General features: G+C 41.5%; 1 protein-coding gene across 1 annotated transcript; it reads right to left on the bottom strand.

Moving 5' to 3' along the window:
- LOC109234917 (RNA-directed DNA polymerase homolog) lies at nucleotides 10,160-10,558 on the bottom strand. Its single transcript, XM_019400957.1, has one exon. It carries the CDS (start codon nucleotides 10,556-10,558, stop codon nucleotides 10,160-10,162), a length of 399 nt encoding a protein of 132 aa, XP_019256502.1.

The raw sequence follows: 11,350 nt of genomic DNA, 5'->3' as shown, positions 1-11,350 counted from the left end.
ATGACTTGCGAGACCTATGTAACCTAGGCTCTGATACCAACTTGTCACGACCCCAAACCCTGGTCGTGATGGCGCCCAACACATTGCTAGGCAAGTCGGACCAACTATCAACCATAACCCATTTTCTTATAAAATCCATTATCAGCTAACACAGTTTAATTACCAATTTATCATAATAGATGTCTAAAATAGCAAGTTAGATATGTGGAAGTCAAAGAGATAATACTGATACGCAGCCCACACTGATCTGGTGTCACAAGTCTCGAGCCTCTAATACAAGTTCAACAGCCTACTACATAAAACAGTCTAGGAAATGCAAAAGACAATAGAATAGAAGGGAGAAATCAGGGCTACGGATGCCATGCAGCTACCTCGATATCCCCAGATAATGCTGATCGACTGGAAAACTCTCACTCAGCCTCTGGAACACCTGGATCTGCACGCAAGGTGCAGAGAGTAATGTGAGTACTCCGACCCATTAAGTAATAAGCGTAAATAACGACTGAGAATAAGAAATCACGTATACACAGGGTAATCTATAATCCAGCAGTTAAACAAGTAATATGAAAGCAATAAACCAATGAAAAGCTGAATAAGATACTTCTACAACAGATAAACAGTTAATTGACAGATAGTTAAAGAAAGTAAACACATAGAACAGTACCATCCCCTCAGGCTCTCTCTCTCATATCACAAGTAGGTACCCGCGCTCACTGGGGGTGTGTAGACTTCGGAGGGGCACCTTACGGCCCAAGCGCTATATCAAGCCATCTCGTAGCATTAAATCTAGGCCCTTGGCCTCATATCACTCAAGCCACGTCGTGGCGTATATATGTATCTCAGGCCCTCGGCCTCATATCAGTATCAATGTATCCTCACATCTAGCCCTCGGCCGTACTCAGTCCAAAAATCACATAAGCCCCTCGGGCATTAGTAAAACAGTAGTTGTCAGCCCAAAACATCATTTAAGTTTCCAAAAACCATGTAAACGTGGCCGAGTAGTAAATCAACGGAAAACAACATAACTGAGTACATGTTTAAAGTCGAAACAGTGAGGAGATATCAATAAAAAATCCCTAAAGGGTTTAAATAGTTGGCACGAAACCCAAATATGACAATCAGTCCAAATCATGATGATAACAAATAAGTTTTAGTCAAATACGCGGTAAAATCATCAATCGGGACGGACCAAGTCACAATGCCCAATAGTACACAACCCCACGCTCATCATCAAGCGCGTGTCTCACCTCAATATAGCACTATGATGTGCAATCCGGGGTTTCAAATCCTCAGGACATTATTTACAATCATTACTCACCTCGAACTGGCTAAAACTCTAGCTCGCGATGCCTTTGCCATTTGAATTGGCCTCCACGCACGTCGAATCTATCCAAAACCAGAATGAATACATCACAATATGCTAAGGGAAAAATGCCCAAGCGAAAACAATCGACAAACGTCAAAAATCGCGAAATTAGCAAAACCCGAGCCCCGGGCCCACTTCTCGAAACTCGGAAATTTTAACACCATTGGATTCTTTATCAACCCACGAGTTCATACATATCAAAAGTTCTCAAATCCGACCTCAAATGGTCCTTAAAATCCCAATTCATAAGTTCAAACTCGCAAACCCTAGTTCTTCCATTTTTAGCTTAAGTTCCATGAATTTGTAGGTTAATTTCACAATGGAATCACGTTTTATGCTCTAAAATCTTACCTCCAATCAATTCTCATTGAATACCTCTTTAATCACCTTCAAAAAGCTCTCAAAATGCACAGCTATGGAGGAAAAATGACCCAAAATCACGGATGAAATAACATAAAAACTTTCTGCCTAGTTCTGATCCTCCTTCATCGCGATTGCGACCTTAGCCTCGCGATCGCGAAGCACACTTTAAATTTCCCAATATTTAACCTTATGTGAATGTGACTCTCCCTCCGCGAACGCGATGCACCAGTCTTTACACTTACGCGAACCCGTTCCCTCACACGCGAACGCGAAGAACAATTGCACTTGGACCCCATTTCTTTATATGCGAACACGATAGCCTCACGCGAACGCGAAGCACCAGCTCCCAGCCTTACGCGAACGCGAAGGGCAAATTTCTTGCTTTCCAAATTCCTCCTATGTGATCGCGATATACCCCACGCGATCTCGAAGGCTTAAATGCCTTCAATACCTAAACAGAAAATTTGCAACTTCTAAATACCAAAAATGGTCCGATTGACCATCCGAAACTCACCCGAGGCCCCCGGGACCTCAACCAAAAGCACCAACACGTCCTAAATCCTCATTCAAACTTATTCCAATCCTCAAAATGCCTCAAACAACACCAAATCCACCAATTCACATCGAATTCAAGCCTAAGTTTTCTAAAAACTTTCGAAACACGCTTTTGATAAAAAACCCAATCAAACCATGCCCGAATGACCTGAAATTTTTCACACACATCCCAAATGTCATAACGAAGCTACAACAACTCTCTGAATTCCATTCTGACCATCGGATAAAAATCTCACCTACCAACCGGAAATTGCCAAAATACTAACTTCGCCAATTCAAGCCTAATTCAACACCGGACCTCCAAAACCACTTCCGATCACACTCCTAAGTCATAAATCACCTCCCAAAGCTAACCAAACAATCGAAACTCACATCTGAGCCCTCTAACACATAAGTCAACATTCGACTGACTTTTCGAACTTAAACCTTCTTAAAAGAGACTAAGTGTCTCATTTCTTATCAAATCCACTACGAACGCAAACTAACCAACTCGATCACATAAAACACGGATAACAAATCATAACGAGGCAGAAATAGGGAAACGGAGCGGTAACTCATGAGACGACTGGTCGGGTCGTCACATATGCGGTCCACATATTGGATTTGCGGTCCGCATTTCCACATCCGCGATCGCATTTTGCTCTTTTCTTGTCCTTTTGTGGATTTTTGATTTCATTTCCATGCTCTTAGGTTCTTAAACCTCATAGAAAGCAAAAACACTAAAATTACATAAGTATGAAAAATTATTGCATTTAAAAAGAGCTAAAATCTAAGCAATTTGTATTAAATGTGTCAAAATTCTCCGGCACATCAACACCCCCAACTTAAACTCTTGCTTGTCCTCTAGCAACTAAAATGACACTATCCTATTCTAGACTCCATCTAAACGATACGAAACAATAGTACCGTGGACGGTGTTAGTTGTCAGTACTACAAGCATGCACTTTCATTTATTTTCCCTTCCTGAACCATCATTATTTACAAAGGAACTAATCAACTTGTGAAACTTTGAGCCTCGATCAATTTGACAAAATGTTGCCCTCAGCTGAGTGCACTTGCATTTGACTTAAAAACTCAACTTCTGTCCAACCACAAAGTTCATGTGCCCTCACTAGAAAGAAAGTCCAAAACTCACAATATTTACAATTACAACAAAAGGGACGAATTCACAAATACACTCACTCTCAAAAAGAGTTTCAAGTGTTACAACATACCATACCATAGGCTTGCCCTTATTTTAATTCGTCGCTTTATTCTAAGGACGTTCGGTTGGAGATCCCATAAGGACTTTTTAAGCTTGTAATGTAGTTTTAGGGAATGGTCGGATAAGCATTTGGGTACAAGGGACTACACCTCCTTGAACACTACTCATATTTCTCTTTCTTGTTGCTCTTTGCTTCTTTTTAAACCAAATAATCCTCCTTAGCTCCTAATTTCCCACATTGAAACGCCTTCCATACCTTTCTAATTTTCTTTAAGACTCCATATTTATATATATACATACATCTCTCTCTTTTTTTTCCTTCTTTTTCTCTTTTTTTTTACTTTGCTTTTGGAGCTTAAATAGTTTCCTATCTCGAGGTATACTTTCCCATACTCACAGTACAACCTTGTCAATTTCCGTCTTGACACCACCCCTCCAACTTAGGCTTTTAGCCTCATTCTTAATGTTCAAGGAGGGACAGGTTCAAAAGAGGGAATTATTTTAAAAAAGGGAAAGGTTTTTAGCGAGGTGGCCAAAGAAAAAGTTAAAGGCTCAAATGGGGTAACTAGTGATAATATTTATACAATGAGTAGCTTGAAAGGCTAACTGGTTTTCCAAAATCACAAAGAATGCCTAAGGTCATTTCTCCAACCAAATTTAATTATGATTAGCATCGAAAGACCAACCGGGTAAGTTCTAGATGGTAGATGTGAACAACAGAATTATTTATACGAAGACTCACACACATGGCACATGAACTATTTGGCTCAACATAGTTTTAGCCCTAGAGTCAACATTTGGCAACTCGAAGCTTCCATCATATTTACATGTATAACTCTAGGTAAGCATAGAGTCAAAGAGCGAGCCTCAAGATCACACAGTTGATACCATTTTTTTTATATATTAAGGGAAGGGTATAGGCTATTTACAGGAACACGTGCTTGAAATTAGACAATTACACCAAACCGGTCAAAATGTTTCATTCTACTGCCCTGGTTCTACTATTACACCCTTGGAAAAGAACCCGGCGAAGAAAAACCAAGGGGAATTCATTGCTAATTACTAAAGATAAACATACAACTATCTACTTGTTTTTGGTTTTGGTTTTTTTATATACAAAGATAACCTATGTACTAAAACCACAAAACACATATATACAGAATCACAACACAAATCTATACAAAAGTTTGCTTATATAACACAAAAATATGTACAACAGTTTGATTCATATAAATTTATACAAGGCTATCCCACCCCCACTTAAAAAGCATGCATTGTCCCCAATGCATAAGAATGCAACCCTGAGGCGCACTAAAAGCGATGGGAGTCCGAAGCCGACTAAATGATGGTGGGGTCACCCTCTGATGCTGAAGTTGGGACCGATAAGATCTCGGCCTGAGAAGTGACCTCCACTGATGGAGGAGGATCTCTGGCTGGCCCAACACTAGAGCCGAGGCCTGTGAGCTACTAGCCTCGCCTGCCGATGGGTGAGTGGTTGATGGATCTGCTGGGGCGACCATGGCTGCTAGAAAATGTGCTATCGCCTTCTAAATTGCTGCTTGTTCTTCATCCCCAACTGTAGGGACAGCAATCTGCTTACCCTTCTCCTGAGGGCCTTCATCCTCCTCGGACTATGAATCCTCCTCAGTTTCTCCCGCATCTACCTCCCCATCTTTGGATTCTGCAGAATGTTTGGAATCCTCCTCAGAAGGAATGTCAACACGTGCAGGGAGAGCTGGAGGCTTGGAAGCCCCGACAGTCTGAGGTGCAGTGTCTGTCATCAGTGTGGAGAAGTCAAGATCCAATCCAGCCACTACCGTGTCTGCTCCCTACTCACCTTCCTTTCGCAGGAAGGATGATAGATCAAACTCTAGAGTTTGCATTTTGTGGAGTTCAGTCTTCATGGTGGAAACATCCTCCCGGAGCTTTGGCAAGTCACCAACCTCACCCCGTTCTATCTTCTCAACCTGCACCTCAAGTTGCGTCAGGCGATCCCCATAAGATGTTTATTGCTGTTGGAGGGCCATCACTGAGGACTGGATAGGCGTCAATTCCTGCTCGATGAGGGCGGGGAGGTTCTTCAGAAGCTGGTCTACCTTTGCATTGGCATGTTGAGCTAATAGACCAAGCCTCGAAACCACTGACAGTATGGCAGAAGGCTGAGAAATGGTGGATTGAGAGGTAGGCTGTGAAGTGGAAGTGGATGCAACTGTAGCCTGAGGAGACACTGGATTCTGGCAATATGAGGGCTCTATATTAGCAAGAATTCGAGTCTGAACCTCTGGGAAAGCAACATCTATTGCATCACTAATGTGCATGATATCAATATCCTTCAGCGCCTTCCCTGTCTCGTCAGTGCGTGGCATGGTAGGGACTTTCACAGCCTTACAGAGGGCTGTGATCAAGCGTGGGAATGGAAGTGACGTGGCTGTCTGTTTTGCTCGGATCCCTATCTCTCGGAAGATAAAATCACCCACATCAATTTTGATTCCCGCCATAATGCATGCAATGAGAAGAGCTCTCTCAATGCTTATATCAGTCTCATTTCTGGACTGTATCAATTGAGAGGTGACAAAACTAAGCCATAATATACCATCTCATGTGAGATCCTCCTTGAATATTTTGTGCAAAAGGTTAATCCAAGCAAGGGTTCCCTTGTCTATCACTGACACTATCCAACTATGCTCATTATCCTGGTTTGCGCATTTGGTGGCATACTCAGCTGTGCCCAGGCTCCAGTCAGGGGAAGTAAAATTCATTGATGGTCTCACTCCTGTAGAAAACTTGCTTCCCCCAAACAAATACAGTGTCACAGAAAAACCTATTGCGCTTGTGGTGAGCAGTCCTGGAGGCTCCATACGAGGCATAAAACTCACGGACAAGTGTTCATTGTAGTCATCCAGTAGCTCAGTGAAGCACTCCCATTTTCTTGCTTTGATGTTCTCCCATATGTGGGGGTACTGCTCATGTAGCCCATTCAGACTTAGTTACTTTTCAGCCAGGATTTTACGGTTTGTTAGCCCTTCTTTGTATAGCTCCCTGGACCCTTCGACCCCAAACCTGAGCTGGAAGTCATCTCCTCGTTTCCTTCTTGCCTCAGCTTGTAGGTCAACAGAGGGCAAGGTCTCCTCCTCATCAGACGGGGACGGGGAGGGAAGTGTAACAGTAGGGTCCGGTCGTGAACGTTTTGCTTATTGTGCTTGACGACTGGTGGAGGCCCTTTTATGGGTAGAAGATGTATGTTTCTTGGGAGACATATCTGCACAGAAATGAAATGTAAGCAACATAGTATGCAACAATAGAAAAAGTACAAAAAGATTTCAGGTATGCGACAGGTTATGCGCATAACCACTATGCGGACCGCAAACTTGTCGCAAACTCTGTGCCTGTTGAAATGATCTAGTTATGCGATGTGTTATGCGATCGCATATCCATTATGCAGTTCGCATAACCATCGCATACTAAATTCTTGGAAAACATAAACACATTATGCGATCGCAAAGTCCACCGCAAAGATGGATCTGCGATCGCAAAATGGCCGCAAACAACATGCTTCAAAACCATTGAAACTGTCTCAGTATGTGGTGACTCTGCAGTCCGCATATCAATTATGCGATCGCAAAGTCGCCGCATTTGGTCATCTTCTTCAGCAACCTAGGGTTCGTTTTTGCGGCAACAATGCGGATCGAAATTCGATTTTGTTGTCCCCAAAACTCATCGTTCTCAACCATAAAATTCAACCCTCAACAATGGCGGACCTAGTTTCACTACCAAATACCCCAAACCTAATTACCTATCAAAGAACCCCCTCACATTATGAACAGATACCCAGCTACAAAGAGGAAAAATGAACAAAACTAAAGGAAACAAGAATAGGAAAACACAATATAATTTAAGCTAAAAATTTACATAGAACAAAACAGGAAAGGAAGAACATACCAGTGATGGATGAACGAGCACACTTGGGAGATGGATTCTCAGGTGTTTTTTTTTACTTTCTTGGATTCAACTAGCTATTTTCCCTTCTTTTTTTGTTTTGTTTTCTTTCTGATAAAAAATAATTTCTTTTGTTTTGTTTTGAAAGTGGTTTGAATGCTGAAGATATGCGGGGGTACTTACTTGGGAGGTTTGCGATGGGTAAGTCACCGCATAACACAATATGCGACCGCGTAAGTGTTATGCGGTGGATTCAACTTGAGTTGCTTGAGGGCCAAAATGTGGTGCACTATGCGATTGCATAATTGAAATGTGGTCCGCAAAGTGCACCACTTTGCCGCATACTCACCACCAAAATTGCCAAACACACTGTCTGGGTCTGTGACCACAATGCGGTCTGCATAGTTAAAATGCGACCACATATGTGTAGCAAACTTCCCATGGTGACTTTTCTTCCCTTTCACACACAATTTTACCCAGTGTTATGATCTTTTGAATCGGCTGCACTCCAATACACACTTTCAATTGCTCAATTAAATCTATCTAACAAAAAAAATTAAAATTTAAAGGAAAAAAGTGTGTTACCACACATGGGTTGCCTCCCACGAAGTGCTTGATTTAACGTCGCGGCACGACAAAGTTGTCCTTTCTTTGGTTTCACTCATTGGTTGGGCATGGACCATCTTTGAGAGCCAACTGTTCCACCAAATGTTTTTCTCCATCTGTGCCCAAGTAGTGCTTCACTCGCTGACCATTTACTTTGAAGGTTCGGAGCCCATCCTCCGATTATAATTCCACAACTCCAAAAGGGGATACATTGACCACTTTGAACGGACCAGACCATTTCGATTTGAGCTTGCGCGGAAACAATTTGAGCCTTGAGTTGAAGAGCAAAACCAAGTCACCTGACTTGAACTCTCTTATCAAGATCTTTTTAATGTGGACGAACATTATCCTTTCTTTGTACCGACTGCACTTTCATATGCATGGAAACGGAATTCCTCCATTTCATTGAGATGTGTTAGCCTCAAATTTGCAGCTTCCGCCCAGTCCAAGTTAACCTCTTTAAAGCCCACGTGGCTTTGTGTTCCAGTTCTACGGGCAGATGAAAAGCTTTGCTGAAGACTAACCGATAAGGAGAAGGGTCAATAGGGGTTTTGTACGCCATGTGGTATGCCCACAATGCATCATCTAGCTTCCTTGACCAATCGATCCTGTTTGCATTGACAGTCTTTGCTAGAATGTTCTTTATCTCCCGGTTGGAAACTTCAACTTTGCCACTTGATTGGGGATGATAAGGTGTGGCCACCTTATGCTTGATGCCATATTTCTCTAGTAGCCCCGTGAAAGCCTTGTTATAGAAATGAGACCCACCATCACTAAGAATGGATCTAGGAGTGCCAAGCCGCGTGAATACATTTTTCTTTAAGAATGTGGTCACACTCCTTGCCTCGTTGTTTGGTACGGCAATTGCTTCAACCCATTTGGACACATAGTCCACAGCCACCAAGATATACTTCATACCGCAAGAGCTTATAAAGGGACACATAAAATTAATTCCCCACACATCGAAGATCTCTATCTCCATCACAAAGTGCATTGGCTTTTCATGCCTCTTGGAGATTGATCCTTACCTTAGGCATTGGTCGCAATCCTTGACCATTGGATTGGCATCATGATAAATCTATGGTCAATAATAACCACATGTAAGAATCTTAGCCGCCGTTTGATTTCCCCATGGTGACCTCCAACCGGTGAGTCGTGGCATGCCTTTAGAATTGGCATAATATCCTCTTCTAGAACACACCTTCTGATGATGTTGTCATCACGAACACGAAACAAGAATGGTTCTTCTCAATAGTATTGTCGACAATCTCTCAAAAACTTCTTCTTTTGATAGGATTCCAATCCATCCGGAATAAGGTCACTAACCAAGTAGTTAGTAATATCGGCATACCCAGGAGCAAAAGTGCTAGATAATGCCAATATGTGTTCATCCGGGAATGCATCGTTGATTTCAAGATGTCCCTTTGTCTCCCTGCCGCTTCAAGACTTGATAAATGATCTGCTACTTGATTTTCCGTCCCTTTTCTATCTTTGACTTCGAAGTCAAACTCTTGCAACAATAGGATCTACCAAATCAACCTAGGCTTTGCATCCTTCTTTGCCATAAAACAACGAAGAGCAGCATGATCTGTTTACACTATCACTGTGGATCCCAACAAGTAAGCCCGGAATTTCTCGAAGGCATAGACAATGGAAAGAAGTTCTTGCTCAGTCACCGTATAATTCATTTGCGCTCCATTGAGTGTCTTTCTTGCATAATACACCGCGTGAAGAACCTTGTAGTGACTTTGGCCAAGCACTGCTCCAATAGCTACACCACTGGCGTCACACATGAGTTCGAATGGAAGAGACCAATCGGGTGTGACAATAATAGGTGCTGTGGTAAGCTTTTGCTTCAATTCCTCAGAGGCTTTGAGGCATTTGTCGTCAAACACAAATGTTGCATCTTTCTCAAGGCGTTTGCACATAGGATTTGCAATCTTGGAAAAATCTTTGATGAAACGCTTATAAAATCCGGCATGCCCCAAGAAACTTCAGACACCTTTAACTAAAGTAGGTGGAGGAAGCATAGAAATGATCTCGATCTTCGCCCGGTCAACCTCTATGCCATGTTTTGAAATTTTATGCCCCAATACAATGACTTCATCCACCATAAAATGGAATTTCTCCTATTTGAGAACAAGGTTGGTCTCCTCACATCTCTTAAGAACTTGTCTAAGATTGTTGAGACAATTCTCAAAAGAGTCACCTACCACCGAAAAGTCGCCCATGAAAACCTCTAGAAAATCCTCCAGCATGTCGGAGAAGATGGACATCATGCATCTTTGAAATGTAGCTGGAGCATTGCACAAACCAAACGGCATCCGGCTAAAGGCAAATGTTACATAAGGGCAAGTTATTGTTGTCTTCTCTTGATCCTCCAATGCTATGTAGATTTGGTTGTAACCGGAATATCCATCAAGAAAGAAATAGAATGACCTCCCCGCTATCCGATCAAGCATTTGATCAATAAAAGGCATAGGGAAATGGTCTTTGCATGTGGCACTATTGAGCTTCCGATAATCCATACACACCCTCCATCCGGTCACCATTCTTGTTGGGATGAGCTCATTTTTATCGTTTTCAATTACGGTTGTTGATACCCAATTTTTCTTTACATATTTTTTATACTCAAAATATTCTCAAAATAGCATGTACATGCATATATAAGCATGCCCAAGAGCTTTGGTATTTTTCTCTCATATTTAAAGATTAGATCGGAAGAGCACNCTATTTTTTATAGTACAAAATTCAATAATTATTCCCAGACTCGCATTTTTGGTGAATAATTTATTTTTATTCTCATATTTACACCAAGATATTAAGGTAGTTTTTGCATATTTTTTATACATTTTCTTGGTATTTTTCAAGCTAAATTGCATATAATTGCAATTATAGCCTATTTTACAATTAACAACATTTTACAATTATAAGATTGTTTTTAGTATTGTTAGATTAATATTTATGCATTATTAATTAGTCCAGTACTTTTAATTTGTTTTAAAAATCTTTTAAACTATTTTATAAAATAATAAAAGGTGAAAACTGGCTATTTAACAAACAGCCCCATTTGCATTTCAATTATAGCCCCAATTTAACCCCACCCCATTTAGATTGTAATTAATCCCAAATGGCCCAATGCCCCATCTGAACCAACTCAGCCCAATCCCTGATTGACCCGGTCCACTCCCGTTTTAATCTGAGCCGTTGATCAAATGAGATCAACGGCCCAGATTTAATTGCCTTAATTAAACCCTCACCTACCCCCTTTCCCCTGTCTCATTTTCGAGACTCCTCATCTCTCTCTATCTGTCTGGTAC

This window comes from Nicotiana attenuata, chromosome 11, assembly GCF_001879085.1.
Source record: "Nicotiana attenuata strain UT chromosome 11, NIATTr2, whole genome shotgun sequence".
NCBI lineage: Eukaryota > Viridiplantae > Streptophyta > Magnoliopsida > Solanales > Solanaceae > Nicotiana > Nicotiana attenuata.
The sequence above is the reverse complement of the archived record's forward strand: the minus strand, read 5'-3'. Positions and strand labels throughout refer to the sequence as shown.